Source organism: Rhinolophus sinicus, linkage group LG04, assembly GCF_036562045.2.
Source record: "Rhinolophus sinicus isolate RSC01 linkage group LG04, ASM3656204v1, whole genome shotgun sequence".
Taxonomy (NCBI): domain Eukaryota; kingdom Metazoa; phylum Chordata; class Mammalia; order Chiroptera; family Rhinolophidae; genus Rhinolophus; species Rhinolophus sinicus.
The window spans coordinates 170,688,361-170,705,528 of record NC_133754.1 but is presented as its reverse complement, the minus strand read 5'-3'; the positions used below and the strand labels follow the sequence as shown (position 1 = coordinate 170,705,528).

General features: G+C 38.6%; 1 protein-coding gene across 1 annotated transcript in view; it reads left to right on the top strand.

The window, feature by feature from the left end:
- Positions 1-17,168, top strand: part of FKBP15 (FKBP prolyl isomerase family member 15) — a 50,396-nt gene that overhangs the window by 18,580 nt on the left and 14,648 nt on the right. The window contains exons 6-17 of the mRNA XM_074331535.1: positions 716-784; positions 2,478-2,624; positions 5,503-5,645; positions 6,135-6,192; positions 7,560-7,667; positions 10,162-10,264; positions 10,740-10,846; positions 12,417-12,522; positions 13,936-14,045; positions 14,349-14,456; positions 14,909-15,003; positions 16,091-16,193. Coding sequence (XP_074187636.1) covers positions 716-784; positions 2,478-2,624; positions 5,503-5,645; positions 6,135-6,192; positions 7,560-7,667; positions 10,162-10,264; positions 10,740-10,846; positions 12,417-12,522; positions 13,936-14,045; positions 14,349-14,456; positions 14,909-15,003; positions 16,091-16,193 — 1,257 coding nt within the window. The remainder of the gene's footprint in view (positions 1-715; positions 785-2,477; positions 2,625-5,502; positions 5,646-6,134; positions 6,193-7,559; positions 7,668-10,161; positions 10,265-10,739; positions 10,847-12,416; positions 12,523-13,935; positions 14,046-14,348; positions 14,457-14,908; positions 15,004-16,090; positions 16,194-17,168) is intronic.

Here is a 17,168-nt window from a genome sequence, read left to right as displayed (position 1 = left end):
ACAGAAAAAACTTTATGAGCCAAAAAAAGTGGATTCAAATCCCAATTTTATCCTAACTTCACCTTGTCAAGTCATTTAAGCTTTTACGTTTTTTTTTGCCCCTCACTGGTGGATGGAGGTCAGCGGTTAGTGGCAGGATTGGTGTCAGCATTAAATGAGATAATTTATTTGAAAATTCTTCATGGATGAAAAATGCTTTTAAATACATGGTGGTAGAAGTTAACTTTTTTTTCTAAACCTGGAAAATCAGTGCCTCAGAGATACTCAGTGTGATAACACCCTTTAGCCATGATGTTGTCCCGTCTTTTCAAGTCTCTTAAGAACTATTTTCCCAGTATATTTGACATTCCCTGTTCTAGAAATACTGTGTTGGTACCGTGTTTACCTGAAAATAAGACCTAGCCGGACCATCAGCTCTAATGCGTCTTTTGGAGAAAAAATTAATATAACACCTGGTCTTATTTTAATATAACATAAGACCAGGTCTTATATAATACATCATATCATATAATATAATACCGGGTATAATTATAATATAATATAATATAATATAATATAATATAATATAATATAATATAATATAGTGGATCTTATATTAATTTTTGCTCCAAAAGACTCATTAGAGCTGATTGTATGTATCGAGTTGCATATCATAATAATTATTATTTTTGAAATTGGTTGACTTCATTTATCATTTACTTTGACCAAATTGCAGGTTTTGGATTCCACTGCTAACAAAGATAAGCTGCTTCGCCTGAAATTAGGCTCAGGAAAAGTCATCAAGGTAAAGGCTTCACTGTGTTCTTACATGGTTTCATCAATTACAGTGGGGTTAATTTAGATTGAATTTTGTGAAATTTCTAACCTAGATATCTTCTGAGAGTCTGGAAAGGTCTGGTTAAAAAGTAAGAGGGGAAAATATGTTATGTTATCTGCATTTGGGAGATTTTTACCTATGAGACAGTAGTCTCTTCTCCCCCATCCTCTGTTTCACTATCCATGGTATTGATTAACTGCGGTCTGAAAATATTAAATGGAAAATTCCAGAAGTAAACATTCATAAGTTTTAAGTTGCTTGCCGTTCTGAGAAGTGTGATGAAATCTCCGTCTGTCCTGCCCTGGACGTGAATCATCCCTTCATCCAGCATATCCACACTCTAAACACTACCCGCCCTGTAGCCACTGAGTAGCCATCTTGGTTATCAGAGCGACTGTCACAGTATTGCAGTGTTTGTGTTCAAGTGACCTTTATTTTACTTAATAATTTCCCCAAATCCATTCACGTAACCTTTATTATATGTAGTATATTGCTATAATTGTTCTATTTTATTAGTTAGTATTGTTAATCTCTTACTGTGCCCAATTTATAAGTTAAACTTTATCATAGTTATGTATGTATAGGAAAAAACATAGTATATACACGGTTTGGTACTATCTGTGGTTTCAGGCATCTGCTGGGGGTCTGGGAACATATCCCCCATAGGTAAGATGGGGACTACCGTATTGGAAATGGGTACATTTCTTCCCTGTATTTCCTACCCTTTTTCATCCTGTGACTCTGAAGATATTTTTAAATCCTTCTTGTATAACCTGATAGGGAAAGCAGTGAAACTTTCTTCTTGAAGTGTGTCATATGGGTTGAATCTTACCAGGTCTTATATAATACAGATACTTAATCAGTACTTCCCAATCATTGTGGGGAGGCACACCTATGACATAGCAGGAGGGATACTGGGATTGGAATCTGAGGACCTAGGTTCATGTTGTGAATATTTTCTTTACCAACTGTGCAAGTGTGTTATAACATAAAGTGTATTTTACATATGTGGGGTATTGTTGTCAGGGCATACTGATGCATTGTAAAGTACTCATTCATCCATGTGGCAAAAAGGTTTTCTCCGTAGCTTTGTTTGATTACTTTTCCCAGAATCCTTTGGAGACTTTTTCCTATAGCTCATAGAAGTTAAGGCATGACCCTTGAAACTAGACCGATCTGGTGTTGAATCTTAGCTTAATGATTCCTGTCTGATCTTGAGCTAGTTACTTAACTTCCCTAAGCCTCCGTCTTCTCATTTGTAAAATGGGGATAATGCCACTAACCTTATGAAGTTATTTTGGACGATAAAAACATAATGCGAGTAAGGCACTTGCCAGAGCGTGTTTAATAAATGGTAGCTTTTATTTCTCTTTTAAGGACATTCTTCTATTCCTCCCAATTTCTCTCATCATCTAAGATAAATATATTTCATCCATCTGTGGATAGGCTGGCTTTTACAAATGAGTTTAGAAGCAGTATTCTAGATACTCTTATAACCAGTATGGCGGGGGGGGGGGGGGGATGGTAGTTGAATTTGAGCTCGCTCCAGAGGTCCAGATCTGCAAGTGTAGGTGAGTGAAACCTGATGATCCGGTACTTCATTTTTTCTTATGAGGAGATTGCTGTCTGATGAGCTTTTCGCTTTCTCTGATTCCTAAAGGGCTGGGAAGATGGAATGCTGGGCATGAGAAAAGGAGGGAAGCGGTTGCTTATCATCCCTCCAGCCTGTGCTGCTGGCTCTGAAGGGGTAATAGGATGGACTCAGTCACCGGACTCAATCCTGGTATTTGAGGTGGAGATTAGGCGGGTGAGTAAAATTGTGCTGTTGTGTTTGATGAGTCCTCTTTGCTAGTTAAGTGCAATGAATAAGTGTGTTTGAAAACCAGGTTCTAAAGATTTATTTTTAAAGTAGATATGATATAGTTGGAAAGAGCAACAGCTTTGGAATCTAAAGATGAAGGTTTATGTCCTTCCTGGCTGTCTATTCAGAGTTTAGGTAAGGTTGTGACTGAGCAAATCACTTCTCTACACTAACTTTTAAATTTTGTTCTTAAAATAGTGATTCCTACCCAATGTGCTTACCTTTTGACATAATAATTCCATGGCTACAAATTTATCCTATCAGCATATTCACATAAGTATGTAAAGATATCTATATGTTGATATATATATACATATATGTGTGTGTGTGTGTGTGTGTGTGTGTGTATATATATATATATATATATATATATATATAGACGCATAGTTTCCTCCCTCTGCCACATTGTAACAGTAAAAAACTGGAAACAACAAAGTATCCATTATTAAGAGACTCGTTATGATTTTTTTTCATAGAGTAGACTTTTATATAGCTCTTAAAGAATACCCAATGGGCCGGCCCGGTGGCTCAGGTGGTTAGAGCTCCATGCTCCTAACACCGAAGGCTGGCAGTTCGATTCCCACATGGGCCAGTGGGCTCTCCACCACAAGGTTGCCAGTTCAATTCCTCGATTCCCGCAAGGGATGGTGGGCAGCGCCCCCTGCAACTAAGATTGAACACGGCACCTTGAGCTGAGCTGCCGCTGAGCTCCCGGATGGCTCAGTTGGTTGGAGCACATCCTCTCAACCACAAGGTTGCCGGTTCGACTCCCACAAGGGATGCTGGACTGCACCCCCTGTAACTAGCAACGGCAACTGGACCTGGAGCTGAGCTGCGCCCTTCACAACTAAGACTGAAAGGACAACAACTTGAAGCTGAATAGAACCCTCCACAACTAAGATCGAAAGGACAACAACTTGACTTGGAAAAAAGTCCTGGAAGTACACACTGTTCCCCAATAAATCCTGTACCCCTTCCCCTATTAAAAAAAAAACACCCAAAATCTAGTATTAAGTGAAAGAAGGAAGTTGCAAAACAGTGTGTATAGTATGGTCTCATGTGTTGTGTGTACACACACATAGATATGTACACAAATATATTTACACAGTCCTACATATGTACATATATGTCTATGTATATATTATGTACATGTGCCCATATATTCATAGGTAATTTCTGGAAGCACTAAAAGGATTGATTCAAAGTGATTTTCTCTGGAGAATGGAAATGGAGTTCAACTTTTTCTTTTTTACAATCTACCCTTTTGTACCATTTACAACTTTTTTTTTTTTAATTGGGAAATATTGGGGAATAGTGTGTTTTTCCAGGACCCATGAGCTCCATGTCAAGTCATTTTTTTTCAATCTAGTTGTGGAGGGTGCAGCTCAGCTCCATCCAGGTCAAGTTGTTGTTTTCAGTCTAGTTGTGGAGGAGGGCGCAGCTCACTGGCCCATGTGGGAATTGAACCGGTGACCTTGGTGTTATGAGCGCTGCACTCTAACCACTGAGCCAACTGGCCGCCCACCATTTATAATTTTTATCATGAATATGGGTGATATCTATGATAAAAGTGTAATAAATTGTGATTAATTAATGCTACCCTCCTCCCCTTCAGAAAAAAAAAAGACCCTGTTTGCTTTACAATGATTTTTAGGTCCAAATGTGATGGTGTTTGTGACCATAAACTATAAAATACAACACAAATAACAAATATTATGGTCATCTTTACTGTGGCTGTTATTCCTGCTACAACAGAGAAAGGATATGCTTTTCTTCTCAGTGACTCTTTCCTAACTGGACACCTTTGTCTACTGGGTCATTTCAGCCCTTTTTCACTGACATGCTTCCAGCTGCCTTTTTTACAGCTGTTACGTTCTCTCAGTTTTCCTTCGAGTTTGAAGAAATCATGGCTGGTAATAGATAACAAACCAATTTATATCCGTCAAGACTGGCATTTTTGTAAAAGTAAGAAAAAAGTTTTTTTGGTTTTTTTTTGTTTTTTTTTACCAATAATCAATTACAAATTGATATGCTTATTAAATTGACAGGGCAGATACAGAATGATTATGGCCAGTGTGACAAGAGTGTTGAGAAAGATTTTACATTACTTGTAGTGTATAAAGTAGTTCACCCTTGCTGGTGTGAAACTGAATGTTATGTATCAGAAGTCTTAAAAATGAGCATACGTCTTATCCAACAGTTTAACTTCAGGGAATTTATACTTTGGAAATATTTAAGATGATGTGCAAAGATACAGATAGAAAGCTATTCATAATATTGTTTGTGGTAGGAAAAATTAGAAATAGACTAAGTGTCCAACAGCTAGGGATTGGTGAAATATATTTTGTAATAGCATAGATATTTATGACTTCGGTTCCCAAAATCTTTTAGAGATTTTTTTTTTTTTTTTTTTTTGGAGGTAATAACAGTTAAGGGCATGACCCTTGAAATTAGACATGCTGCAGTAGTTAGAAAATGATGTTATCGGTCAATAATTTCCATTTATGTGGATATATGTAAATACATCAGAGAGTGAGCAAAGCAGATTACAAAACAATATGGCCCCATTTTTGTAAAAAATACATACATACACACATATAGATAATATAAATGTGAAATGCTACATCCAAAATCCTTAGATGTTATTGCTGTAGTTGGATTGCAGGTGATTCTTACCTTTTTTTTCTTATCTATATTTTCTGATTTGCTTACAGTGACCAGGTAGTGATTTGTGTAATGAAGAATAAGTAAAATGCAAGGAGGATGGAAGGGGAAGGGTGCCTTTTTTGGTGGCCTATATTCCACCTGTGAGCTCTTTCCTTAGGTGAAGTTTGCCAGAGATTTTGGCTCTGACGGGCACAGTGTTAGTTCCCGGGATTCTGTGGCCCCTTCTCCCATACCTGGTGCTGACAGCCTCCCTGCTGATCCTGTTGTGTCACCACCCACGTCTGTGCCTTTCAAATCAGGGTAAGATACTGAAGTTGTATCAGGCTTTTATTGTCCATGAAAATTATTTGTAAGAGGGGTTCAGAAATAGAGGTATAGTTGAAAACTAAAAAAAAAGAAAAAAGAAAAAAAAGTAAATAACCGGGAAAAAATAGGATGAAGGAAATGGGGAAATATGAAAGATTTTTCTGACAAAGTATTAATATTCATAGTCTGTAAAAGCACTAACACAGATATTTAAGAATACCTGCCAAACTCTGGAATAAATTTGGGGAAAGGCATAATCACAAAATATTTACCCAAGGAAAGAAATGTAGATAATAAGCATTTAGATAGAAAATGATTAATCTTCACTAGCTTTCAGAGATTATGCAAACTAAAGAGTTAAAATTCTGTTTTACAGCTATTAAATTGGCAAACATTTTCAAAAACATTTTGTTTATCCAGTATAACCTGGACTCGTGATTAGGGATTTTATTTTCATCTCTGGATATGTCTACTTGTTTTCAGGGAGCCGGCTCTTCGTGCCAAATCTAACTCCCTCAGTGAACAGCTTGCGATAAATACAGTAAGTATACGAGTGTGTCTCCCTCACCCCCAGTTTACTTTTGTCGCCTGTTTCTAAGCTTCAGTAACTTCTAGTAGACTACTGGTCTCCAGCCTTTCTCTTTTCTTTTTTTACAGTTCTTTTTTTCTGATTGAGGCAAAATTCACATTGCATAAAATTAATCATTTTTCTTTTGTTTTTACATTTAAATTTTATTTTTTGTTTTGAATAGGTAATTACATTCATATGGTATAGTTATCAAAACAATATAACAAGGTATATACACTGAGAAGACTGTCTCCCACCCCTGTCTCCATCTACCCCATTCCATCTTACCCCCATTGTAACTGCTTTTATTAGTTTCTTATATATTCTTTCATTGTTTCTTTATGTAGATGCAAGCATATAGGAATGTATATTTTATTTCTGCCCCTTCTTTCACAAAAAATAGCATACTGTATATATTACCTACCTTGCTTTTTACATATTACAACATATAACAATGTCTTTCCATGTTAGTATATAGAAAGTTTTCTGTCTTATTTTGTCTCTAGATCACACTATTCCATTTTGTGGATGTGATTATATAATTAATTAGTCCTCTCTTGATTGATGCAACTTTTTTGGATTATATGCCTCCATCAGTTAAGAAAAAAATGAGCACACATTCCCAGTCTATGTCTATTTACAAATTATATACATAAAGTACTGGCAACCACTGTAACCAGGCTTAATGTCTTGTTACTGAAGGTTAAAAAGAATTGAAATATAGAAGTTATGATCATTTCTTTTTGTACTCAGTGGATCACCTTGTGCCCCTCAGAGGTATGCACTCTCCACTCTGAAAGTGTACTTTGAACCAGATAATGGATCCAGAGGCTTCTAGCACAGGAGCTAGTGTGTAGTCAGTGTGACTACACTGGGGTGTAGCGTGGAGTCAGTGCCAACTCAGAGTTCAGTGAACCACAGTGTAGAACAAAGAGCTCCTGTTTCCTTCTCTCCCCAAATCTCTTCTGAATGTCTACTGAATTGGTCCCAGCCTATTGAGAGGCATTATCGTCTAAAATACCTTCCTCGCTTAATCTGTACCTTAGTTTTTCATCAGTAAAATGAGAATAATTATGCCTGGTGGGAGACTTGAGTGAAATGAAGTAATACGTATGAAACCACTTTGTCCATTCCAAACATATTGGGAATTATTTTTACTACTATTAGTATATATGACCCATGTATGCTTCTAGTCAACAAAACTCACTTTCTAGAAGAAATGGTTTGAAATAGATATGGCACAGGTACTTGTTGGGTGTGATACAAGAGCTAAAGACAGAGCTGACTGAAATTAATGAACCTTGATTACAGTGATTTTTATGACTTTCTCCTTATTTTAGAATCCAGATATAGTCAAGGCCAAGTTGATCTCTCGGATGGCTAAAATGGGCCAGCCCATGCTGCCCATCCTTCCACCACAGCTGGATTCCAATGATTCGGAAATCGAAGTATGTTCCCTTGGCTGTATTAGAATGAATAATGCAGATGTTGCTGTCTTCTGTTCCTTTGGTTTGAATTATTGCTTTTTCTGTCTCTAACCCAGAATCATTATTTAGAGAGCTTATATTCAAAACAATACAGGTTGGTATTAGTACATGTATTTTTTTTTTTCTTTTAAAGCTTTTATTGGGGAAGGGGAACAGGACTTTATTGGGGAACAGTGTGTACTTCCAGGCCTTTTTTCCAAGTCAAGTTGTTGTCCTTTCAATCTTAGTTATGGAGGGTGCCATTCAGCTTCAAGTTGTTGTCCTTTCAGTTTTAGTTGTGGAGGGCGCAGCTCAGCTCCAGGTCCATTTGCCATTTCTAGTTGCCGGGGGCACAGCCCACCATTCCTTGTGGGAGTTGAGGAATCGAACTGGCAACCTTGTGGTTGAGAGGATGCGCTCCAACCAACTGAGCCATCCGGGAGCTCAGTGGCAGCTCAGCTCAAGGTGCCGTGTTCAATCTTAGTTGCAGGGGGTGGAGCCCACCATCTGTTGTGGGACTCGAGGAGTTGAACCGGCAACCTTGTGGTTGAGAGCCCACTGGCCCATGTGGGAATTGAACCGGCAGCCAGCCTTCGGAGTTAGGAGCATGGAGCTCTAACTGCCTGAGCCCCTGGGCCGGCCCAGTACATGTATTTCTACTGTGATTAGCACTTCCTCTAAGACATGGAAGCAATTTCATATCTACCACAAGAACTGGGCAGTTTTAAGTAGGTAATTTAGTCTTCTACTGGAACAAACTCTATTGTCAGTAAAAATCGTTCTTTAGGCAGCATGATGCCCAACCCATAAAGATGCTCAGCTCCTATGGATTGAATGTTTAGGTCCTCTTGGGAAATGTTGGTCTTCCCACTGATGTTACCTGTTAGTAAAGATCACACTATTGTGTTACTTGGCATTGTATGTAGTGTGATTTTTTTTTTTTAAGGTCTAAGAATTTCATTGCAGTTGAATCAATTTTTTCTTTTTTTTGCTTTTGACTTTATGCTTAGAAAGCTTTCCCACTTTCAAATACAAACATCACATGTGTTGTTAAGAAATATTTATTTTATATTTAGATCTAAAATTTTTATCCATCTGGAATTTGATGTGTGATAATGAAATAACTTATTTCTAACTTAATTCTTTTCTATTGATTAGTTCCTTATTGAATTAAACCATCCTTTCTCAATTGAATTGAAATGCTTAATAGAGATTGATTTTTAGGACTCTTTCACTTTGATGTAAAACAAAGCAAAGGTCATACTCCTAAGAAAATCTTTCTGGAATAAGCTTTATTTTTCACAATTATTTTGTGTTATTTCTTTTTGGAAAAGCTCTAAGTAGATTTAAAATTTAAAGGAGGATAGGATTTCTGTGGCCTGTTGTTATAAGATATTTACCTGTTCTCTGGAAATGAAATTTGGATAATCTTATTAAAAATTGTAGGTGCTACTTATTCTTTATGATAAAGAAAGAAGAAACGTATTTAACAAAAGGCCGTTCTTTTTATATATTGCTTTGTAACCTGATTTTTTAAAAATTGATGTCATATCAAAACATTTATGTTAATATCAATAATATAAATAATGTAAATAAGTAAAGCAAAGCATTTTTCTCTTGAAAGGCAACCCAGTGCTCTGTAATTTCTTTCACTCTATTGTTATACTTTTAGGTTAATTTAGAGCTGTAGCGATGTAAAACGGATGCTTTTCCAGAAATGCATAATACATTTCTGAGAATATCAGGGACAAGAGGAAGTTCCAAAGTGAAAGAATGTTAAAGAGATTTTAACCCTTGAACCGTAATGCATAGCAGATCACAGTGACTGTATGTTGTGCCTCAGGTTTTTCTTTTCCTTCCATACATAAGGAAGATGTTAGTAAGATAACTTTGTTTAGAGTTACAGGAGGGACCAACATTGCTTTGATTTTTATGAAAAGAAAGAATGGGGGAGGAAAACACTGTAAAACTGTATTATCCCAAAATAATGATAATGAGGTACAGAGAATGCTACTCGTCTGATTTTCATTGAGTACCTTGAGGTCTGTGGAGATTATTTGGCATAAAAGAAGAGGCTGGATTATTCCCTGGGTTTCCTTGCAAGAGACCCCTCTTCTGTGGGAACAGACTAGGTCACTCTTAAGGTAACTGCTGGTTTGGTAAATGATACATTCTAGAGAGCAGCCACTTTAGCAGCTTCAGAGAACAGAACATCAACAACGTAGAATGTGTGAGGAAATTATATTTAATTATTTGATAGGATTTATAGGGAGGGAGAAGGAATCTTACTGTATTACATAATAGAATGCTTTGTCCTCACAGCCTGTACCCTAAACTCTTTGCCTTCCTGCTTGCTGTTCCTTCCTCTTCTTTGCCTAGAAATCCTGTGTTGTAAGCAGGTTTAGGGTGGACAGTCAGCCTTAGTCTTCAATTAAGGACCCATACATAGTAAGCAAAACGCCTGTGCCTGTTTCAGGAATTGAGTGCTCTTCAGGGAGCCGGGCATCCCATGGCGACTCCATCAATGCAGCCCTCTTTTCAGCCAGCCCATCCGGTGCTACCACAGATGACCTCACAAGGTAAGGAAGCTCTCTGAGGCTCTGTGGCCTTGAATTGAGTCAGCACCAAAGTTACCATCATTGTTCCTTATATTGTTAGGCTGCATCGTTTCAGTACTGAGAACTGGACTGAGTGTAGTAGAACTTACCAGTTTGTCCCTGGATAGGGCATTTTCAGGCTTGTAGATGAGTTTGCTGTGTCCTCCGATGTGTGGCATTGTCAGTTTTGGAAGTCTACACTCAGCTAATGTGATATCTCCCTCTCTGTAATTCTGTGCTTCCTGTCAGCTGATGGGATTGTCAGTCTGAGCCATAAGCACCTAAGAACACTCACTTTCCTTCCACGGTCCCCCTGCTGAGACGTCAGTAGAGTTGATTTTAGGAGATTAGGTGAGGAGAGGGATCAAGTCTAAAGCCACAGTCTGTAAGGTACTCGTCCAGATTGGTACCTAGAAGCCAAGGTATGTAATGGTGAAAACTTCTTGCTTTATTTTAGCACCTCAGCCGTCTGTTTCTGGGCTCCAAGCACCCCCTGCTGCCTCCATGCAAGTTGCATCTCTTGAGTCCCACTCAGCTGTATCTGGAAATGGCCAGTCCTTTCAGGTAACAACATTTTAAAACTGTGTCAGTTATAGCTATAATTTATTATGGTTCTAGTCAGTCTCTTTTCTTCCTGCACAATTTGTACAGTAACAGCTCCCCACAATCAGAGATGATAATTTTTCTCCTTCCTAAACCACCACTTTTTCATCTCTAAACCAGTCAAAGGATTACCTACCGTATGGGTTGTTGTAAAGATTAAAATGCAAGAACAAGCAAAGCACCTGGTACAAGGCCTGGCACCTAGTCAAGGCACAATCCAGGTTTGTTTCCTTTTTTTTCATACCTGTCTAGTTGACGGGGATATATTGATGTCTTCTGTGTTCTTTTCTGTCATGTAGCTGATAGGCTAAGATTCTGCACTATACTTAGCACAATGGTCATAGGTAGAGAGTGGAGGCTGCGTAGAAAATACAGCTGTTTTTGTACCGAGTGATCCCTTAGGGGTGGCTGGTTAGCTCAGATGGTTAGAGCACGGTGCTAATAACACCAAGGTTGCCGGTTCAATCCCCACATGGGCTGCTGTGAGCTGTGCCCTCCTTAAAAAAAAAAAATAAAAGCGATCCCTTAAAGTAGGTTTTTTCAGGTTTTACAAAAGGCAGTGGCAGCAGCCTCTCTGGCTTTGCTAACTGTTTGCCAGCATAGTGGACTCTTTCTTCTGCCCCAATATATTTGATGGATAAGATATACTCCCAATGACAATGGGCCTCAATTCTTTGGTGATTCTTAATGGAGGAGTGGGAGTGATGGTGGGTGGGCTGTGTCTCATTAGGACGGGGTGTATCAGAATTTTAAAATGTCCTACTTGTCCTCTCTCCACTCCCTGGTGGAGAATTACTATCCTATTGATGAAGATTTTTTAAAAAAAATATAATGATTGGGTACTTACATCTGTTCCTGAAAATGAGCTGGATTTCCTTAATTCAAGGAAGAATAACCATCATCATTAAAATGATAGCTGCTGTTTATTGAGCATTTAATCTGCCAGGCACTTAACTTACCAGCTTTTAGGAACTTTACCTATGTATCACTTCACTTAGTCCGCACAACAACCTTAAGAAATAGTATTATTATTTTTGTTTTATAGTTGAGGTGACTGAGGCTCAGAGGAAAATGAGAGCTCTTGGTTACATGGATAAGCATTTAAATCTAGCAGGGAAGAGGCACCCTTTGGAGACTGGTGGATTTAGTTTGACATCTCAGTGAACACTGCTCCTTTTACCTCAGTGGAAACTGTTTTCTTAGTTTTAACATTTCTGAGACCATCAATAAGACCGATGGCTGGGGAATGAATTCCTATTTAATTAAATCATATCACCAAAGGACTGGGGAATAATCTGAGATACCCTTCCCTCACTTTCTGGGTAGGACTTAAGTGACCGGGTACCACTGGGCTGCATAGCTAACACTCCTGCTGCAGTTCTTACCTAATACCAAACCCTGATTTCATCCATCTCCAGCTTCAGTTAAGTTTGAGCCTTCTCTCAGCTTATCCAATTTATTCCACCAAAGACAAGCAGAAAAGAGAGACATGAATGTTTTATAAACTGGCTATAACTTGGCATTTTCTCAGCCCTATGCAGGTATGCCAGCCTACGCTTATCCCCAGGCATCAACCCAGCTGCAGCCTGTTCGGCCCTTGTACCCAGCACCGCTCTCACACTCTCCCCATTTTCAAGGTAGGGAGTGATCCCCTCAGTTTCTCGTCTTTTGCTCTTGCTGTGCTCTTCTTCCTCCCACCCCTTTTTCATGTTTACTCCAATAGATCTCTGCCCTTTTGTTATTTCTTTAAACAGCTTTGTTGAGGTATCATTTACACACCTTACAATTCACTCATTTTAAGTATATAATTTAATTTTTTTAAATAAGTTTTACAGAGTTGTGCAACCGTCACCACAATCCAGTTTTAGAATATGTCCATTGACTCCCCCAAAACCCTCATCCCACTTTGTGGATTTTGTTTCTTGCATTTTTTTTTCCTGCCAGCCTTTTTTAATTCCTCTGTCAGAGTGATTCTGTAGAGTTTATAGAAAATGCGAAAACATTGGAGGAAATTGGGATAAAGCATGATGACTGTGGATGTTCAATATCTCAAAGCTACTTTGTTAAAATTTTTAAATTATGAAAATAATATACTTTTATTAAAAAGTCAACACAAAAGGGTGTAAAGTGAAAAGTACTGTCCTTCATCATTAAAACCTCCTGACTATAGGAAACTGTTATTAACAGTTACTTGGGTAACTTTTCAGATCTCTTGTATGCATGTACAGGTGGTTATCTTATGTAGAAAACAAAACAAAATAAAATGCAGGTAGCTGGGATGGCGTCCTACCTTATTCTGCAGCTTGTCTTTTGCATAGTAATCACCTTTGGTCTTAGGACAGTGGTAGGAAGAAGCAGGTATATCCTCCAACATAATTTATGGTCCTGGGTGGTAAGCGTTTCCTGGATGGAACCTTTGTCTGGATGTCCTGCCCCTTCTCCATCTAGGAAACCATCAAGTCGGTCATCTCCTCTGTGTAGCCTCCCCTGATTGCTACCATCCCTCCCTCCTCTCCTCCCAGGGACATAATTGGGTATATGTGTCACCAAAGAGTTAATCTTGCTTTTCTCTCTGCTCCTTTTGTACCTTGTACATGGTCCATTCTTTGCACTTAAAACACTCTGTTGTAATCATCTATTTACATGTGAGTCTCCCCTCATCAGACTGAGCTCACCAAAGGCAGGAACCATATTTTATTTATTGCTGTCTCTGGTACCTGATACAATGCCTGGCATGCAGTTAGACGACTGGAGAAGCAATCTGAGCTGCGAGTGCTGTGGCAGACCCAAGTGGGCATTCGTGTGTCCTGGGACCAGACTGTACCCCCGGTGCAGTTTGCAGGAGTGTGGCTTGGTTCCTGTTAGCTCTGAAGCCCTTTGCCTCTGTCTGCTCTACACCTTCTCCTAACAGTGTGAATCATGCACAGTATTTGCTAGTACTTGGAAATGTGAATTTCTTTCTTTCCTCTGCTGAAAGAGCTGTTGGTTTTTCTCATACAGTATCCTCTGCGCCAGTTTCCTAAATTTCTTTTTGGATTATTTCTGTTTAGGATCAGGTGACATGGCTTCATTTCTCATGAGTGAAGCCCGACAACATAACACGGAAATTCGAATGGCCGTCAGCAAGGTGGCTGATAAAATGGATCATCTCATGACTAAGGTGACCGAGTCGGGGTGGGAGCTATGTTGAAAATGGGGTACAAGCAGGGGATACAAACAGGGAGCAACCAGAGCTACAGGTAAACTCTCACTTGGTTTCCTGTATTTATTGTAGTTAGTAGTTATTTCCCTAAAAGGATAGTTTTTATTTTGGGATCCAGTTAGCAGAAGAAAATTCTAGCTTACATTAGAGATTGTCTCAAAAACTCATTAACCCCCTCAAAAAAAGTGGTCCTATCTTGGGTACATTATAGTTCTCCATTTAAAAGTTTCTCACCAAGTCTCCCTGGCATCCCTTTTGCAGGTTGAAGAGTTACAGAAGCTTAGTGCCAGCAATTCCGGGCTCATTCCTAGCATGTCGGTTACTATGGAAACAAGCATGATTATGAGCAACATCCAGCGAATTATTCAGGTGAAGTGACTGGAAACAGAACGCTCCGCCTGGGGGTCTTACTCTAGTTTCTCTAGATGTACTTACCCTTTAAAACTTTCACTCCAGAAATCGAGAGCATGTGATAAATGCTATACTGAGTTGGGAAAATCTGGAAAATCCATTATAGCTTCATTTGGTCCAAGTGATTTATCACCGCATAGCAGGAGAAAACAGTTCTTTTTTACCACATTTCAGAATTTCGCTTCATTTTATAGCCATTTATGTGGTGAATCTATTGGGCATAGTGATTTGTATTCATCAGGTATAATTTGACAATGTTGTTTTAAGTGTTGTATCTATATAGACATAAGTTTTAGTTTTTTGTCTCAAAATAAGTAGCAATGTATATGTGACAGTTCAGGTTGATTCCCTTTTATCTAGCACTTTTCTCTTGAAAACTTAAGTTATATATCATAGATTTTTGAATTTAGGAAAATGAAAGATTGAAGCAAGAGATCCTTGAAAAGAGCAGTCGGATAGAAGAGCAGAATGACAAGATTAGTGAACTAATTGAACGAAATCAGAGGTAATGACAGGTACGGGGCACTGGCTTGGTTGGACAAAAGGGTTTAATTTGTAAATGCCCAAGTTAAATAAACATGTTTGTTTAGGGCAGTTTATCTTTGTTTTTGCTATTTCTGTTGCCTGCCTGTCATGTGAATTATTGCTTGTTTTCTGAGAGGCATTTTAGTACAAAGAGCTCAGTAGGCTGTGATGTAAGGTAGACCTGTGTTTGAATCCTGGCTACTCAGTTGTTACCTACTGTATTTCCCCGAAAATAAGACCTAACTGGACAATCAGCTCTAATGCGTCTTTTGGAGCAAAAATTAATATAAGACCTGGTGTTATGTTATGTTATGCTGTTATGTTATGTTATGTTGTTATATTAAAGACCCAGTCTTATGTTACAGTAAAATAAGACTGGGTCTTATATTAATTTTTGCTCCAAAAGATGCATTAGAGCTGATTGTCCGGCTAGGTCTTATTTTTGGAGAAACACGGTAGCTTGGGCACTTTGTTTATTCCTGCTGGCCCTAGTTTCCTCATCTCAGAAAGTAGTGTTAATACTTAGAAAAGTGGTATCAGCTCTTCTCTCTTCTTTGTAGGCTGACTATTTAATCAGTCAGAACTTCACTGATTTCCATAATGAACTCAAGCATTTTGTAATTTTTCTAGTCCCTCTGAAGATTTGGGGGGCATGTTCAGGGGTACATGTCACAGCATAGTAGTATTTTACTTAAAAAATAATTCTCCCACATTTCTCTTCTCTAGTGTCTCTTGTCTCTCACGTGGAAGGGCGCAGGAAGTGGCTTTCTTTTCTTCCCTCCTTGCAGCCATCTTACTCCAGCCTCTTTCCCCTTTCATTCCCCCTCCCTACAGACCCTTCCCCTTAGCAGTCATGTCCTTTTCATCATGCAAATTAAGAGCAATCACTCTAGTCCAGCTTCCTGCCTCCAATCTTGATTATTGCAGATCTAAGGGAAACAAAGTACTTTCGGATTGTTTTTCATGGAGGTATAGAGCAATGTTGTGAGGATTGAATGTGCATTGGGTTGCACTGGTATACATTTGGTGCTTGACAAATGTTGTCTTTTTCCCTGTTTATTTCATAGGTATGTTGAGCAAAGTAACCTGATGATGGAGAAGAGGAACAGCTCACTTCAAACAGCCACGGAAAACACACAGGCAAGAGTATTGCATGCTGAGCAAGAGAAGGTAAAGTAACTGGGGAGAGAAAAGCCCAAGTCAGGAGGTGTAAGAGCTAAGGACTGGTCCTGTGTATGTACTTCCCAGTCTGCTTTTCAGCAGAGTTTTTGCCATTATTGGGAAGAGAACTAGAAATCTTCCAACAGATTTCAGTATGTCCATCATCCAGATTGCTGTTTTGTAATATGCCTTGCAATAAGTTGACTCAAAAATAATCACTGGTTTTAGTAATTTAAGGTAAGAATTACACAGCTTATTAGAAATTAAATTTATTCTGTTGACAAAATCAACAGAAAATGCCTATTATGCCATGTAACAAATGTTTTTAGTGAAATTTAAGATTGTTTTGTTTGCTTCCTCTTCTGTGTTTAGTTTGCTCCAGAGCATTTTAAAGCACTGCTGTTTGACTTTAGTTAGGTCAGAATTAGGGATTTCAAACTGTTCCTGAAGTAGCTACAAGGAAGACTCGAGTGGGTCTTATGTTGGGATCGACTGATTCTGAAGCCCATCTTCCCGTCCTTGCTTCAGTGACACTGTTTATCCAGAATGGATTCCTTTTTGTTTGGGCTACCACTCCTCAGCTGGGAGACCTCAACCCTTTCTTCTCCTATTTTCTCAGAGGTTTAAGAAGTAGTTTAGATTTTATATTTGAATGTTTCTTAAAAACATGAACATTTGAATGGAATGCACTTTATCACTTGTAGCCTTTACTCACTTTCTCACATTCTGATAATGATGAGGATTCCTTACTTATGTCTCATGCTGTCACTTCTTTGTGTTCTCTTAGCCATAGTATCGTGGAGTCATGTCTTTGACCCCTTTTCCTTACATAAGCAGTGCCTTGCCCTGCACAGCCCTGTCCAGTCCTGACCCTGATTCTTTCCCATTGCTACTTTTCACCCTCCCTTGTTTGTTGTGGCCAACTCCTAATGCCTGCACGGATCAAGTTCAGTAACCTGTGACATTGATATCATTAAACAGTGC